Below are 19074 nucleotides of genomic sequence, written 5' to 3' on the forward strand. Positions count from 1 at the left end.
TTCTCAAAACAAAAGTGTTTCAGGGACACAACTTGGCATAAACAGTGTCATGTTTAAGGGCCATGACACACCAAGCCAACGGTCATCAGCATAGGCCATCGCTTTCGGGCTAGTTTTAGTAATATAGACCATTGATACCTGCTGATATAGACAGTTATTTCCTTACACACGTGCAGAATGCACATGCTAAGAGCAGATTTTTAGCCCAAATGCAGCCAATGTGAGGCGACAACTCAGTCGGCTTTGTCGACGCTAGTTCTTTGACGTTAGCTTGGTGTGTTACAGCCTTAAGGGCTAAGTTCATTAGTGAATGAACAATTTACATTTCAAATAAAATCTTAACACAAACAGAAAAATATATCACAATTGAATGCCTTATTTTGCTGGATATTTTCATTAACCCAGTCTGCCAGAGGATATTTGAATGTAGTGTTACAATTTTCAATATTTTTTGCTATGGTATAGGCTAATGATAAGTCTAATCGATAAGCTGTCCCTGTAATCATAATTTGTGTGAAAAATAATAAATGTTGTTGCCATTTTACTACCTCTAATGTGCATATTAGCTGGAAACTACAGTGAATTGTATGTGTAGGTATGTTTTTTTATGGAATGTAAAAATGTAGAGCCTAGAGGCATGTTTTTCTGGGCCTAGGGTGTATTTTTCCCATTAAAAGCTACCCTGGTAGGTAAATCTGAGTTTTGAGACTTTAATTGTATTTCCTGACACCAGCTTAAGCTAAAGCATATGGCACATCTACCATTTTGGGAAATGCTTTATTCTTTACCAACATGTCTGATGTATATTTTCTGACCTATACAAATTTGCTTAGACAGAAACATTTTAGCATGAACTTGAGAAATGCGATAATATTTTGCATCTCAATCACAGGCAATCTGTAGGATGGGTATCCTTACCAAAGTATTTATGACATGACAAAAAAAATTTTTTTCTAAATGGCTACTAGCCTTTTCATTGTGAGTCCTGCTCCTAGCAATCAAATGGTAACTTTGCCTGAACAGCACATGATGCAATTTGATTTTAATTACAGAATTCCCCTGATCTCTCTGACACAAGCAGAGGGAGACATCGACAGAGAATGGGGTATATGACACAGATGGTGAAGCACTCATTCTGTCAGGGGATGTGTTAGCGCCATGCACTCAACACAGTCTTCCCGTGCTGTCTTTCTGTTGCAGTGTTCTACTGGGAGAACTGGCCTGACAGCCCTGGGTTCATAAGATGTCCCCATGATACTGAAGCATTTTCACAGTATCTTCAGTTATCTTTATGATGTAATAGTTTCAATGGGCTCTGGTGAGGCAGTACATTGAATTAGAAGAGCAAGTTCAGATGTGGAGAGTGCTTTTCAGTGGTTAAATTATATTATTGGCCTTAAGTCATTCTAGGCCATTTCTCAGATGGCTTTGAAAAAGACCCGAATTTTACATTGGACATCAAGTGGAGAAAGTAAACAAAATGCCCTTAAAATAAAGCAATTAAATTAATCGTTTTTTATTTTAAACACAATAAAACGTCAATCCTTGTTGCAAGTGAACCTGTGATCTAATGTATTCTAAAAAATTCTTTAACCCTGTAAAGCCTGAAATATGAAATAATAGTAAAAAAACAAAAAAAAAACATCACTTTTTTAAAATATTTATATGGACAAAAAGTAAGATGAATATAATGCAAATCAATGAGATATTTATAACAGTATAGTAGACTACTTACATAAAAGGCATATAAATATAATTTGACCCTCTATGTCTCTCAACAATGTCTTATTCAAATTATATTTAATGCTTAGTTTTATGATCAAAACTCTGTAGTTTTTATTGTGGGGGGCAAAAAATAATTGCAGTGCAATAAAATGATGATTGAGAGATGTACATCTTGAAATATTGTTAAAAATAAATTAGGATATTCTTACAGAAAAAAAACACACATGACCCACGACCTGAAGGGGGGCGTTTCTAGAATTATACTAAAAGGCAATAAACTATCAATCAGATGACAGAATAATTTACTAGACTGTGAACAACAGGTTTTGACCATGTTGACAATTTAGATGCCTTAGAGGCCATTTACACGTCACACCATGGTCTTGTAAATGAACAGCCATTTTCATCAAAGTTTTTAGAAGACAATGGCCTGAAAATGCAAATTTTTGAAAACGGGTTTCAAAGTGCAGGTTTTTGAAAACGATACCCTTATTGTCACCATGTGAATGAAACAAACTCCAATTTGTGAAAACGGTGATGTCATACACATGCATATTACATGTTTACATTACATTACGTAGTGTTTCTTTACAAAGTGACATCGCCAAATACAGGCCTGACATGAATAATACAGTGTTTTTGTTCTGTTTGAATATAGATCGTTATAACAGCGTTGTTATATGTGCATAAAAAAACCACGGAGAACCTACTGGTGCTTGATTTTATCTATTGAGAACAGATCTGGATTGTCAAAAGTGGATGTGACAAAACCTAGTTGAACGTACAGCAGTTTCAGAGAACTTTTAAAAAAAACTGTTTAAAAAAACTCTTTTTTTAGATATATTGTGCGCAATAAGGCCAGGAAGGTGCATTTACTTTCATAATGCACATTCCTGGTAATGGAATATAGTGCACAGTAGAAGTGCATCTATTCTTAGAGAAGTCAGAGCAAAGCAAAGCAAGAAGAAGGTGCTTTTAACTGCAAAATCATGCCTCACCTTCACAGCCACCAGCATCTTATCTTTGGTGGGGCTGAGGTTGTAACATTCAGCGAGAAACACCTTCCCAAAAGCTCCCTCGCCAAGCTCCCTCTTCAGAACAATGTCCCTTCGTTTAATATGCTGCACATCTGAAAGAGAAATACAGAAAGAGAGAGAAAACCATAATGGTTAATAAAGTTTTGTGTGTCAGGGTCATACGTTCACAGTGGTGTAGCAATATGAAAATCGATTGCGAAAGGATAGTGCCTTAAAGAAATATTCACCTCAACCGAACCTGCTTGACACGCGAGAACAAACCTCATTGGTTGTGCTGCGTAACACAGGAGAACCTTTCACGTCAAGCGAACATGCTTGAGCTTCCGTTTACCACAACTGATGTGTGAGTTGATGAATGTTTACATGTGAATTAAAGCCTGAAATAAATCTGTTCATCATATAAAGTGATCGTGTCTCTTCAGAAAATGTGGACTTAACTGCTCAATTCATATAGATTAGTTTTACGAACTCTTTATGAACTTTTTGAAGCGTCAAAGTGGTAGCTGTGTAGTGGTCAATGGAGGGAAGAGATTTCAGATTTCATTCAAATATCTTCATTTGTGACCCTGGATGACAAAATGGGTAATTTTTTTGAAATTGAGATTTATACATCACGAAAGCTGAATAAATAAGCTTTCCATTGATGTATGGTTTGTTAGGATAGGACAATATTTGGCCGAGATACAACTATTTGAAAATCTGGAATCTGAGGGTGCAAAAAAATCGAAATCAAAATTCGCCTTTAAAGTTGTCCATTTATGTTTGCAATTGTGCTGCATTCACTCACAAAAATAAATGTTTTATACTTTTACGGTAGGAAATTTACAAAATATCTTCTTGGAACATGATCTTTACTTAATATCCTAATGAATTTTGGCATAAAAGAAAAATTGATAATTTTGACCCATACAATGTATTGTTGGCTATTCCCACAAATATACCCGTGCTACTTAAGACTGGTTTTGTGATCCAGGGTCACATTTGTGTTTCAAAGATGAAGGAAAGTCTTATGGGTTTGGAACGACATGAGGGTGAGTAAATGATGTTGGGTGATCTAACCCTTTAAACTCATTTTAAGGTTTTCATCTAATATTTAATATTTATTTTATTTATGCTTCATTTCAATTAAAACATTTTTAATTGTTTTAGTTAGCCAGTACAACACTTGGAATGGTTTATTCAAAAATAAAAATTCTTACATTTTTCACTCACTCTCATGTCATTACAAACCTGTATGCTATTATCACACACAAAGCTACGAATGGCAGATTGGGGATATAGCATGATAGTATGGACTTGTTGTTCTTTTATTGTGTATTTGTGTAGGTGTGATCACTATGAGTTGTTGTACAGTATGTCTTGTTTTCTGCACGAAAAAAGGGTTGGGAATACATTTTTTTTTAAGGAACAAAAAAAGAAGCACTGTCAGTGATTCACATCAATGTCTATAGTATATGATCAAAAAATGATGATAAAGGTCCAGGCACACAATTATCCCAATAATATCATCATGAGAGACAATGTCCCTTGGGAACAGGTGGCAAAAACAAGTGCGGAAAACAGAGCCAAATGAAATATGAGTGACAGGTTATCAGTATGCGCCCGTTGTGCGTGTTGTTTACGTGTACGTGTACAAGTGTAAATAAAGGCTTCAATCGTGAGTTGTTCGCATTGTGTAAAAGGTCAGTTCTTGTGCAGATGGTGTTCTAGAATTGCTGCTCACAGTCACAGCTGGATATTTTCTGCATGTTTTTTTGTCTCCTCTGAGTTCTCTTTTTCAAAACAAAACGAGTGTGATGCAAATGAGAGTCAATTGTAAAAGGTCTCTTTTTGCCATCTGTTTGGAACTCACCTGGGACTTGTAATGCTTTGCCATCAATGCTCATTGTCATTTCTAATTATTTGCGTGAATTTAAAGTACCTTAAAAGCAAAATGCTCAACCACAAAAAGGCATGAAAAAAGACCTCAAATACATTTTTTTTCTATGTCTAATTCTTTAAATTCACAAACACATCTACTCAGTGGCCTACACGTAACACTTAATGGATTAAAGGTGAAGAGTTAGCATAGATATAGGTTTCTGAATGAATTACACAAAAGACACCGTAGACTTTTATTCACACACGGTGTGAACTTATCATATTGAATAGTCTGTTATATGCTGTCATAGTTTAAAAAAGAAAACATTTGCTCAAATGATTTTTTTCAACTGCGTGAACTTGTAGTGGCTGCGACAGTGAAGCCACACACAAGAGATATTGTGAATTTATATAATGTTTGTGTCATTAGTTCATGCCATTCTGAGTCAAAGTGTAAGTAGTCCTGTACTTATCCTGTTTTTATTAATCAGCATGTTCTGGGTAAACATACTTATAGATCCTTGCAGAAAATGATTTGAAAAATTCGTAACGCTAATTGAAGTTTGTGTGTGTGTGTGTGTGTGAGTGTGTGTGTGTGTGTGTGTGTTCAGGTAATGCATTAAAGGGATAGTTCAGCCAAAAATGAAAAATCTGTCAGTAATCACACTACGTTAACTGACTCGAGGCCCACAGAGAAGGAAATGAATAGTTGAAATAAAGTTTTTTGTTTTTTTTTTCACACAAAAAGTATTCTCGTCATTTGATAAACTTAAGATTGAGCCACTGTAGTCACTTGGACTATTTTAACAATGTCTTTAATAACTTTTCGGGGCTGGCAAGTGTCAGTCCCTTAGAAGCCTATGGAGGAGTGATCCAGCTCTCAGATTTCATCAAAAATATCTTAATTCGTGTTCCGAAGATGAACGAAGGTCTTACGGGGTTGGAACAACATGAGCGTGAGTAAATACTGACGAATTTTATAATTAATATAATGCCTTTTAATGCACATTATAATCAACTGAATGTTCTTTTTATATACTGTAGTTGTAACAGTTAATATTGTCTTATCATTTATAATGCACAATAATACATTATAAAACTCTTAGTGCACATTTATTGTTTAACATTTAAAGAGAATGATGCATCACAGCATGATCAACAAGTACATCTGTGTTTGACCATTTTAAATGTTATTGTAGCATTAATAGATAAGTATTGTGGTTTTATAATTACCATTATAACGAAGAAAAAAAAACTGAAACTGTCACTGAAAGGGAAAAGATTAAATTCAATGTAACACCTTGCCATAAGGGTAACAAAATCATACCGGCACTTGAGCCACTGACAGACATCCTCTATCAGGTGCTACTATCATTATTAAAGCTCGGAGATTTGAGATGCAGGGATCTAGCAGACTGAAGCAGAATCAGGTCAAGTCTGGAGCACTTTCCTGTCCCCAAAAAACTCATTTATATTCACTCGCTCTTTTATTAAGTGGTCCGCTGGGTTTGTCCCGTCCTCTAAGCGAACAATTACATGTGCACCTGCCATAGGAGTTTGGAAAGGGTTAACTTAACCTTCAGCTCCCCACCCAACCGGCAAGCCCGCTCCCCCACAACCTATTTACCCCTATGCTGTTGTGGAAAGCCTCTGAATTAAAAAGGCAATATCCCGAGACTCACTGTCATCCATTATTCCTCATTCTGATTGAACAGGTATCAAACCCTGAAGGTTAAAACTAAGGAAGACACATAGGCAGGTATGTTTTCAGCAGTAAAACTTTATGATTAGAAATAGTTCTGTTCATCAAGAATGGACAATTAACTCTTTCCCCATCATTGACAGAATTTTCCACGATTTATGACCAGGGCATTCCTTTGGGTCTTCTAAAAGTGTCCAGAATCTTTGGATCAATGCACAGGCGAAGAAGACGCAGAAACAAGCGATTGAAGCATTGCTTACACACGTGTGACCTAACGCAATCATCAAACATTCAATAGCTTATAAATCAAAACTGCCTAATGTTACCGAATGAAATGTCAAACCCATGAAGAGGTACAGGACTGTGGAAGCTTTGGGAGAGTTAATGGAAGCGATCTACTCCATCTATGTTTTGATCGCTCTGAATCCGATCTGGACGTAGTATTTACAAAAACGCGATTTTCTCAGCTTTTTGTTCAAACCCATTTCTGTTTTGCTTTTTTTAAATGAAGCTTATCCATATTCAAGTGTTGCTAAAAAGAAATGTATGAATATATATATATATATATATATATATATATATATATATATATATATATATATATATATATATATATATATATATATATATTCACAATTTGGCCAGTATTTAAAGGTTAATCAATCAGTACCTGGGCCGTAGACCATTTAGAAGTAAATTGAGAATGTTTTTTGAATTCTTATTCAAGTCCTAAATTTGAATTGAGAAAAAACGAAGAAAGTAAAATTGAAATATACATTAAAATTCAAGGAAATTCACAAATGCAATTAATGTGATTTTCAACTCGAAAAAGACTGCATACATAAAAAATTAAATGCACATTTGAAATTAGAATTAAATTTAACTGAAACTCAAAGAAAGTCACCTATGTAATTAATGTGATTTTCTACAAAACTACAAAAGGAACATTAAAAAAAGAAATGCACAAAAACACCTATTCACAAACATATGTGATCAGGCGTTATCAAGCACCTGGTTTGTGTCGGTGTCCACCTTCATTGAACTTCAAATGAGGCTGGATGAGATGGTAGTCCAATTATGAGCAGTTACAATAGATCGCTTAAATCAAAATCTTTGTGAACGTGTGCACATTCAGAGCTCCATTAAACCTTGCCTGCATTCATTTACAATGCCCTTTTTCTGAGCGGATGCCTTTGTCATCTCACACTTTAGCCTGATAAATTCAGCTTGTGATCAAATGTTACCTTGAAACAATGCAAACCAAGTAATTGTGTCCAGAACAATGAAGGTGTACACAGGAGACATCGGCATAGACATATCTTCTCCAGATGTCCTGAGCAGTTCAATGTGAACAGGACACAAAACACGGTCACTGCAGGATACAAATATCAGCAGCCGTTGCCGCTAATCTGATGAAGCGGCAGACATAGACAGATATTTCAGGAGTACGATAAAACAATTGCTCTTCTCAACTGCATCTTTGAGACAGGTTATTTAAAATGGAAGGTCATTCTTTTCACTCTTGTATATATAATTGCAGTTTTGCTCTTGGAACAAATTCATATGTGACCGCTTAAACTTCCAACATATTAAGTTATAGCTATGTAGGCAAATATGTTTATCATTTATGATTTTTGTTTTAATTGAGGGACATGATGTGACAAAACCACATATATTTGCAATGCGCAGTCACGATTGTGTATTTATAGCCGTTGTAACACATGGAGCTCATTTTAAATGCTAGTGCACTCACTTCCTCTAGGAATACTGCTTCCTGAATAATGATCTTCAGTCTATTGCACGTGATCCAGCTGTATTTCCCATAACTTAAGCCAGAAACCCCAACAGCAAATCAAATTTGCCTTTATTTTTTGACATATAAGAGGTCTTTGTACCATTAAAACACCCTGCAAGTTTTATAGCTTAAAATGTCCTCTTCATTATGAGCAAAGCAATTTATTTAATCAAACTCCAATACGGCTCGTTTTCATATTGCGGGATCTGTGACGTCACAAACTTAAATTGCATCATAGGCTCCGCCCACTGGCATTCAGGTGCTGGCATTTACCTACACAAGCAAATTCAGCCTATTAAAATCACTGACGCTGTCTGGACTGGATACAGTATAGAGATGTGGGTTCAGTTTCTGACCTCTGTCATCAACAAGACAAATGGAAAAGTGAAAGAACATTCGCTTTGTCACGTCCAGTTTAAACAGCTCATTTGAGTCTCTGTACAGACTTCAGAAGGATCCCAGCATCAGAAACAAGTGGATTTTATTTTAATGGTGTCCCGGAACACGCCGGATGATTATATATTAGTTCGGAGCATTTTGTTTTGTAAGCGAGGCAAGATGAAACAGCCAGCTGTATTGGATCTGACGGCAGCTCCAATAAAATAAATGTGTTATGTTAACATAATTCTATGTGATTCACATGGCAAAACACAAAGTGAACAAATGTTCAAACAGACATAGAAAAGTCCACACTTGTGCAAATAGGATGCTAGAGATTATTCGTGGATCTTGGATATAGGTAAAGCAAAACTCTGTGCTAACCATCAACTGAGATGCTATGGTATGTAGTTCAGGAATTAACTCATGTTGGTTTGAAAAGGTAAGTAAGTAAATGCAGCAGAACTAAATTGTAATTGCAAAATAGCTTTTGTGAGTCAGTCATCTTTTGAATTCCTGAAAAGTCAGCATGTCATGGCTCAAGGGAATTGCTTACTTGAAACCATGCAACAGCATCCTTTCAAATACAGAAGTCTAAAAATAAAACAGTAAGCATGCAAGGAAAATGTTTAATTCTCAAAATTGTTGTATGAATGAAGTCACATTTCACACAAAAAGTATATAGCATAAAGAATTAAGCCTATTTTAAGATTTTTTTCTTTGCATTGTGACTAATGACAATTAAATACACAATAACTCAAATGTAAAATGTCTGGACATTCTGGTAATTTGTGGGGAAAAATGTATTTCCTAATATTAGATTCTCATATACTGTAAAATAAAACAATACAAATATATGAATTAAAACATGCAGAATAAAATGTTAGTGTTTAAATAATATATTTAAATATTGAAACATTTTGAATAAAAATAAAATGATATTAGATATTACAAATATTATAACGGCATTGATAAATATCACAATGGAATATTTATGCTTATTTATGCTATACATATTCAATTTTTTTCTCATGGACCACTGAATTTTTGTATTACTGCATATTCTTTATAGACGTGGATTGTGATAAGTCATGTCTACAAATGTAAACCCAGTATCAACTGGGTGATACTGGTCTGAAACACTTTGCTCTTCTATTTTATGTTCTCTCTATAAAAAAATCATGAGCTGAACCTTGGACCATTTTTATAAGGTGTATCTTTATATAAATGATTCAGCTTATACAGCTAACACATAAAGAGCTTTCTAGTTGCTCAGAGTCTGAGAAGTAAAAATATACGCTCTCTTAAGCAGCTAACTGTCATTTAAATATCACACACTCATCTGATATGGGCACGGCCATGATGGTTATGTATCTACAGCTATAAAGATTTTATGCCATCCATTATGCATAAAGAGTTAATTTATTCATGAGGGCAAAATGTGATTGTCCTCTGCCTTTTGGATTCCTTTTCATAGTCGTCAGTGCACCCTGTGAATAGACCACTGTTTTGTGCCTGGAATATAAATAGACTGTGTGTATGTTGATGTGTGCAAGTCTGTGTCCCCATATATTCGATAATACGTGCCATAAATCAGTCAGGCCCCCTTTTAACCTCTAAATTTGGCTAACAAAAACACTTATGTAAAGTGACAAGTATATTTGTTCCCATTAATTAAATTAAAGGTTTAAACTAAGACACCATTTGCTCCAAGAAAAGTAATTGTCAATGCGCAACTCTTCGGTCACAACAGGCACCCAAAAATAGCAAATAAATATATAAAAGATCTCATAAATCTTAGCAGGAGCTCTGCGTATGTATTCATGGCCATTTATACAAACAATGGAGTTGGCATTTGTTCCCATGCACTCTGCAATAAGTGCAAGCTCAGGGCATATAAAAGTCCTCTATTTTTAACACCTTTGTGCTTATTCAAACATCTTCTTGGTGACCCATATACTGCGCTATATAATGAGGACATACGGCGGGCTAGTTAAAAGGTCAAGTGTAGCGTTCTTTCGTAAACAGGAATTATTTCCATCACCATTATTTCTAATATAATGTAGATATAATGTAGGCGTAGCGTAAGCTTAGGTGAGAACTGACGAAAACAGAAGTGGAAATGATAGAGATAGAGCAAAACAAAACACCGGTTAGATTTAGTCTAAAACAATAAGTTTTAAAGAAAAATGTCAAGAGGATCTGCCATTTTCGTGAATGTGCATACGGCTTTTGCCAGAAGCCAGTGATTATAGTTTGTAAAATGTTAAATATGGATATGTTTCTTATAAAAACCAAACGCTTCGCTTCTGGAGGCATTTATTAACCCATTGGTGTCGTATGGATTACTTTTAAGATGGAAGGATGCATGTGCTTTTTGGAGCTTCAAAAAATCAAGCATTATTCATTGGCATTACAAAGCTGGGAAGAGACATATATTATTTAATATAACTACGATTGTGTTCATCCTAAAGAAGAAAGTCAAATACATTGTTCGAGGCATAATAATTAAATTTTGGAATAATTTTCATTTTTTGGGTGAACTATTCCCAAACTATTCCTTTAATTTCTTTAAGAAGAAGAAAAAAAAAATTCTGACCCCAAACTGTTTGTATAAATAGGGTCAAATTTGATTTCACATCAACTTTGAATTGTATTTCTAGAACCAAATAAAGCACATCAACAAGTAGTGAGACATGTACTCACAGGTGGTCGGTTTGTTGCAATTGTGTCCATGTCGAAAGTACTGCGGGTTCTCGATGACAGGAATGCGACTCATGCCGATTACGACTGCGTCAGGTCCCGCATCGAGAGAGCAAGGTGTGACGATACCATGGTTGACATGATGAAGAGGGCTTGCAGAGTCTTCCTCTCCGCTGATGACTGCCACTGGACCTGTAGAACAAGCAAAAAATAATGATAAATGTACAAGCATGGGGGGAGGATATTTCACTTCAACATGGCTTCGATCCAAATCAGTCTTTGTAAAGAACCAAAAGAGATATTATACTCTAAACATCAGCTAAACAGGATGACTAAACAACCATCAGCTCATTTCACAACATAAAATCTTTGGAGTGACTTTACAAGACTACGCAGACATCTAAACACTTTCATCAAGTTTACATTTATTTATTTATTTATTGTGAAATTGACAATGGTTTGAAATCATCTGACATTTGCCACCTGGGGGAGAAAACCATTGAGCTGAAATGAAGAATAAGGAAACTGCCGGTAAACAAACAATTTTCAAGAAGCCCACTTCAAAACATGACTTCTTAAAACAGTTGCTTGTTCACAGGCACACTCAGGGGAGCAGTTTGAACATGGGCAACCAAGCAAATCATCAATACAGAGTGACTAAAGTACTTCACATTGGTCTCAAATATTTAAAAACCTTTATGTGGTAGTTCAAACACAAAGACAAATATCTGTAAACCCACCCAATGAGCATTATTTCACTGAATTAATTCCAAACTAGGCATTTGTCAGTTAATATTTGATGTGAAATTATATTATCCTAAGGTGAAATGAATCCTATTTGTCGGAATGCTTCAATAAATCTCAATAGCAAAACCGGTAGGATATTGGCTGTTTATTAGTACTTATAAAGCACACATTAATGCCTTATTCATGCATTACCATATCTCCCTTAATCCTACTAAAAACCCAAGCTCTAAGGAGCCGTTTGTAAGAAATGTATTTAAATTAATCATAAAATGGCCCTGTTATGTCACTAGACATCATGTTCTTACGAAATCATGTTCATTTTAAATACTTATATCACTGACAATTGTAGTCCGGCCAGGATATTGTCATTCAAAAAGTAAAGTTGCAGCCCTCAACTGATGTTGTCATGTTGTGTTTTGGTCTGATGCGCCACGCTCCACCTATCTACCAATCACGAAGACGGTAGTGTTGCGGCATCCGGGTTGCCAGCTCTGCTATAGTTACCCCAGCTGCAGCTACAAACGTGTCGGAATCGGATAAGAAAAATGTCTAACGTTGCGAAACCAAAAAAAACTTGTTATGAATCCGAAATACTTCGTGACAAAGTCCAAAATAAAACAAGGATCTGTATAGGAGATGCCTTTGAAAGATGGAGACGGCTGAAAATGGAGAAGAATCTGAAGACAGACGCCAACCTTGCTAATTTTCTCCTGGACAGGTAAGATTCATCTATGTTTGGCTAACTTGTACTTGATGTAAATGGACATTTCAAATATTCATGACAGTTGAACAAAGTTATGCATGTTCGTGCAAAGTAACGCTACGTTAGCTCATATGGAGCAGGTGGGTCATCGACTTGAAAAGGTAAGGAATTGTTTGGGTAATAAAAACGGCGAGTCGTCATTGCTAACATTAGCAATGCATTATCAGAGCCCGTTTCTCTGTCATTATGCTGAGACGCTGAGGAAAACAACATTAGCACGCCAATTATGGCAATGTGAAACGTAATTGAGACAGTAGCTTAGCGTTACCTCGGTAAAAATTATTCCTCATTCGTTCTTCGCGTATATTGTGGACTGCTGGATCCTGCAGCCTATCTGGCAACCTCGAGTTAGGGAGGAGGGGGAGGGGATACACCGCTCTACAGTAATTTGAAAGTGATTGCAGTACCAGTTTTGGCCACAATCTTACATACGGCTCCTTTAACAACTACCTTACTAACTATTAATAAGCAGTAATTAGGTGGTTATTGGGGCAAAAGTCGTAGTTAATAGTTAGTTAATAGTGAGTATTGGACCCTTATCTAAAGTGTGACCGCAAAACCTAGTAAGCTGCCTTGCTGTCTACAGGGATGAGTGCTAAAACCCAGAAATAACTTCCGGTTCCACCGAGCCAAGGTTAAAAAGTTTTTACATTTTTTTAATGGTTTTTAGTTAAATGCCTGAAATAAGGTCTGAAAATTAATAAATAAATGTTTTATTAATTAATTAATAAATAAATAATAGTTAAACCATTCTAACTCAAACTTTCCAAATTTTAGATTTTAAATAGAAAGAGCAAGAGTTACCAGATGCTTAGTGTTTGTGACACTGTCACTTGATCATGGTTTAGCTTGTTTATAGCCTAACTTTAGCTTTTTTTATTCTGGCGCTTTGTATTTCGGCTTTAAAATAAATGTAAAAGCTCTGTTAACTTGACAAGATTTTCTTGATGAACAAAATGTGTAAGTATCATAAACTTTTTTGGTCCCAGCGCTTGTTTTCAGCAATAACGCAAAGCCAATGGGAAAAATCCTGTTTGGAAAAAAATGAAAAAATGGCTTTTTACAAGGGACCAGGGTAATGCAAACCACACACACACACACACACACACACACACACACACACACACACACACACACACACACACACACACACACACACACACACACACACACACACACACACACACACACACACACACACACACACACACACAGATTAAAAAAACACAAGAATACTGCATGGGTAAAATAATCACTTTTTATAAGATCGAGATCTTGGACTAAATTTCACTTAGCTAGTCAGCATGTATTCTGGTATTACCTTCCCTGTGAAGGATACATATGATGCAAATTGGTCAAATGAAGGTATCTTCAAAGACCCCTCAAGTCTGTGCCCATGATCTACAAAGATGTGTACTACAGATATCATTAGTATCACAGTGCATTATGTACACATAAGATGCTTTAATTTTAAGGTTGCAATTATTTATATGTAGGCAACTCACTAGGTTTTTCAACCCCGAGTTTGTCAAATCCTCTGAATTTCAAAAGGATAACATTAGAATTATTTTTTTTCAGCGAATCAATACATCTCACCAACTCTTGTGTCAGTAGCAGTTGAAGAGAACTGAAAATGTATTTTTATTTCTCACCTTGACTGTCTCAGTGTTATGGAGCATTGCCCAGACTTGCTAGGTGTAACCCCCACAAATACAACCCTAGGTGCAAGGTGTGTGAAGTTTTGCCATAACAGCAGAGCCACAGGCAGTACACAAACTCTAGACTGAAAGTGACATGTACCATCAACATAGCTTGTTAATTTCTATTGGGGTTTTACTAGGGCTAAAACCTTATAAGGCATAAGGTTTAATTACCTGTTTGTTTTTAAAGACAACTTCCCCTAAACTATGTTTGACCACAACAGTTTCTTATGTGCAACCTGGATAAGAGTATCTACTAAATATCTTAAAGTCCCCCTGTAAAAATCAAGTTTTTAATGTTGTTTACACATGTCTATGCAGTGTTTTTAATATGATTTAAGCAAACCATGTGCAAATTCATAAGTTAACAACACCATTGCTAAGCATTTTGTCTTTAAAACTGCAGTGATCTAAAAACAATCTCAAAAACGCAGTTTGAAATTGCTGGTGTTTCTTACGTCACAAACTACCTTGTAACCGAATCACGTCAATGTGCGTGCGGGCTTTAGAATATCATTATGATGTATATTATGACGTTATGATGAACTATATGCCTTTGTCCAATGACGTTCTGACTTGTTCAAAGCGTTTCTAAGGATGCTGATTGTTAGCAGACTGACATGGCGAACGGGAACATGGTTTTTGTAACATTAGCAACACATTATTAGCTGTTTGATAACATGGTCAAGCAAAAGGCTAATCATATTAATTATCTTTGTGTGTCCGACGATACCATTGTGCAGCGTTTACCTCAGTAAGTTGGCCGAGCGAATCTCTGAGCTGGTGTGAGTGAGTGGATCCAGGGTGTAGAGTTGCAATCAAGCTATTTTAAGGCACAAATAAATATATCATTTTGGTGATCAAAGATGAGGTATCTTACGAGAGTATCTCTCGTACTGCGTAATATCTTAAGCTATGGGGAAAACCTCTTTTCCACGAGATATTGAAGCTAAAAATTATCCTTAATTTTGAATTAATGTAAAACGCTGTGCAGCAGTATGCAGATATAGGCAGAACGCCTCGCGTGCCTATTGGCTGCCCTGCGGCAACAGCAGCAGCCTATCGAGAGAGGCGCTGCGTGACACCATCCTATGGGGGCATTTCGCGCCCATTTCGTCATGTCCCGCCAGAAAAGGCGCAATCTCGCCCTATAAATATAGCTCGATAAGGCTGGTACACTGATTTTCATCTCTTCAGCGAAGCATCACGCATCGCTGGATCAGGAGTGAGAAGCAACACCGTCTGAGGACAAGCACACAGCGGGACGAGCCTTTGTGTCTGAAGTCGCTGGCACCGCCGCCTTTAGCCGCCGTACCTGCTACGCTTTGCGTCTTTTTCAAGATGCAAAGATCCTGCGGCTCGTGCCGAGCCACACTCAGCGACGGGGACCGTCATGTCATCTGCGTTTCCTGCCTGGGTGAGGATCATGCGGCTCTCGCTCTCATCGACGGCGGATGCCCTCACTGTGAGCTACTGCCTATGGTGACTCTGAGGACTCGCCTGGCATCCTTCTCAGAGCTTGCACTTCAGCCCGCCGTAGCGCCGCGCCGTAAAAAGCGCCGTGCCCAGCGCGGCCCCGAGCCTTCTCCTGCCCGCCAAAGCTCACCGGTTTGCCCGTCAGCTTCACCGGCATCGCTCGAGTCTCTCCCCGACGGACAGCGGCCGCCGTCCGCCGCTGCTTCCGCCATTGAGGTCGACGAAACAACCGAGGTCTATTCTCTCCTGGCATCAGATAGTGAGGAATGGGCGAGCTCTGTGGACCTCCCCCCTGCTAGCCGCGAGCCTTCTGGAAAACGAGCCGGCATTGAATCAGAGCTGATGCATCTGCTCTCTCAAGCCGTCGACAACCTCGGCATCGACTGGGAGGCGCCCGCGCAGCCTGCGTGCAACCGACTGGACGGTCGGTCGGTTTAGCGCCGCGCCGTAAAAAGCGCCGTGCCCAGCGCGGCCCCGAGCCTTCTCCTGCCCGCCAAAGCTCGCCGGTTTGCCCGTCAGCTTCACCGGCATCGCTCGAGTCCCTCCCCGACGGACAGCGGCCGCAGTCCGCCGCTGCTTCCGCCATTGAGGTCGACGAAACAACCGAGGTCTATTCTCTCCTGGCATCAGATAGTGAGGAATGGGCGAGCTCTGTGGACCTCCCCCCTGCTAGCCGCGAGCCTTCTGGAAAACGAGCCGGCATTGAATCAGAGCTGATGCATCTGCTCTCTCAAGCCGTCGACAACCTCGGCATCGACCGGGAGGCGCCCGCGCAGCCTGCGTGCAACCGACTGGACGGATGCTTCCTCAAAAAGGACCACTCGCCGTAACAATCCAGGCCCGCGCCTTTTCTTCCTGAGCTTCACGAAAAAGTCGCAAGGTCCTGGGGCGCCCCCCTCTCGGCCAGGGTGCGTACCTCTGTCTCGGCTGCATTCTCCACTGTGGACGGTGCGAAAGACAGAGGATACCTTTCTCTTGCCCCAGTGGAAGCAGCGGTAGCTTCCCATCTCTGCCTGCCCTCTGCTGGACGGCGAGCGCAGACGACGCTACCATCTAAAGCCTGCCGAGTGACGTCAACCATGCACGGTTGCGCTTACACCGCCGCCGGGCAAGCCGCGTCAGCTTTACACACAATGGCCATCTTGCAGATCTTCCAGGCCGACCTTCTCCGAAAAAAGGACGAGGAAGGCCCTGGATCGATCAGCGTTGCAGATTTGCGGAGCGCTACAGACCTGGCTCTACGCGCCACAAAATCAGCTGCACAGGCCATTGGGCGGAATATGGCCTCTCTCACCGTGGCTGAGAGACATCTGTGGTTGACGCTGTCTGAAATGACTGAAGCGGAGCGCCCTGTATTCCTCGACGCGCCCAATTCGTCAGCTGGCCTCTTCGGATCTGCCGTCAAAGATTTCGCGGACAGATTCCAGGAAGTTCAAAAGACATCACAGGCGATGAAGCACTTCCTCCCGAAGCGCTCTAGTTCCGCAGCAGGTCGCTCTAAACAGCCGCCTGCCCGGAGCTCCCAGCCTCAACCCACACAACCCGCCGCCGCTGCTTCTCAACGCCGCCAGGCCCGAGAACAGAGATCGCACTCTCGCTCTGCTGGACGCCGCCCCCCTCAGCGCGGGCCCCGGCCGAGGATTGAAATCAAGCCCGAGGTCTCAAAGCCTTCCTAGCCTCTCTGGGAAAACGACGGTGTTCAAATCCCGCTGCGGCCGGATTTTCACCGAAACGTTTCGCTCGTCCAGTTCCATGCAATGTGACTGTTCCAGCGTATTTAGCAGTCAACAAGCCGGTCCATTTACCCGCTTGCCTGAACACAAAAGCCGTTTTTACGGCTACCCAGATAAATCCAATAAAGAAGGTATTTTCTGGTGTTCCGGCCACGGCCGATGGTGTTATGAGTCAAGTCAAGTCAAATATATTTATATAGCGCTTTTCACAATACAGACTGTATCAAAGCTGCTTCACAGTATCAATCAAAACAACTTAACAATGTTTGTTTATTACTGGAAAAAAAATGAGTGTTGTAAGAATGCCCACATCTCAGTGCCCATTCCCACACGCAGACACAGCCCATCACAATACAGGGCTAGCACAAGTAAAATCGACTCACGTCGATTGTGCAATAAATGTAGTGTACGTGCCCACAATACAGTGCCCACAAACACTACACGAAACATGTCCCACGGTTTCTGTAAAAACGAAACCAACACATATTCAATCGGCGCGAGCCGACAGTGTTCTCACTGCAGTGAGTGTGCCCGCTATCCCGCGCCCACATTCCCGCACAGACATGCCGAATACCACGTGGCTCGTCCCGCTCACCTTCTCTCCACAACCTTTCAGAGAGAAGCCGAGCACGGTCGGGCTGCCCGCTGTGATCAGCGCACCCCCCGCCTCGCACACTGCAAACACAGTGTCTATTTATCAGCACATATTTATCAGCACACCGGAGCTCTCCGGCCGCCGCTATGCCGCTATGCCGCTATTCGCGCAGATGCATGGGCAAAACTTCCCGGGGTATCAAAATGGGTGCTGAACACTATAAAAAAGGCTATTCGCTGCAGTTCACTCGACGCCCCCGCCTTTGCGCGGCGCGAGTCGAAACGATGGTAAAAAACGAAGTATCTCATCTACTTCGAGCCGAGATAGCGAAACTACTGAGCAAAGGGGCTATAGAACCTTTATCTCAGGCTCAGAGCGACGGGGGCCTATACAGCAGGTATTTTCTGCTACCGAAAAAAAACGGGGGTCTCAGACCCATTCTAGATCTGCGACGGCTGAACAAAACGCTCATGAAGCGCCAGTTCAGAATGATTACAACCAGGAAAATCCTCGCGCAAGTTCGCCAGGAGGACTGGTTCATGTCAATAGATCTGAAAGATGCATATTTTCAAATACAAATAGCGTCACATCACAGGCAATTCTTGAGATTCGCCTTCGAGGGCCAGGCATACCAATACAAAGTCCTGCCGTTCGGCCTGTCCCTGGCACCCCGTACATTTACGAAGTGCAAGGACGCGGCTCTCGCACCCCTGAGACTTCAGGGCATGCGAATTTTGAACTACTTGGACGATTGGCTGATTCTAGCTCGATCACGATCAGAGCTCATAGAACACAGGGCCACATTACTCGAACATCTCGAGAATCTGGGTCTCTCAGTCAATTGGGCGAAGAGCTCGCTG

The 19074-nt window shown here is 39.8% G+C and overlaps 1 protein-coding gene across 3 annotated transcripts in view; it reads right to left on the reverse strand.

Annotated features, from left to right (window-relative positions):
* ntrk3b (neurotrophic tyrosine kinase, receptor, type 3b) overlaps positions 1-19074 on the reverse strand; it is a 142448-nt gene that overhangs the window by 12508 nt on the left and 110866 nt on the right. For all 3 annotated transcript variants that reach the window (XM_077228012.1, XM_077228011.1, XM_077228013.1), the window contains 2 exons: positions 11204-11392; positions 2724-2854 (listed from right to left, as the gene is read on the reverse strand). In XM_077228012.1, the coding sequence (XP_077084127.1) occupies positions 2724-2854; positions 11204-11392 (320 nt within the window). The remainder of the gene's footprint in view (positions 1-2723; positions 2855-11203; positions 11393-19074) is intronic.

The sequence above is a fragment of the Siphateles boraxobius genome, unplaced genomic scaffold, assembly GCF_051911475.1.
Source record: "Siphateles boraxobius isolate OS27281-9 unplaced genomic scaffold, OSU_SipBor_1 130, whole genome shotgun sequence".
Classification (NCBI taxonomy): Eukaryota; Metazoa; Chordata; class Actinopteri; order Cypriniformes; family Leuciscidae; genus Siphateles; species Siphateles boraxobius.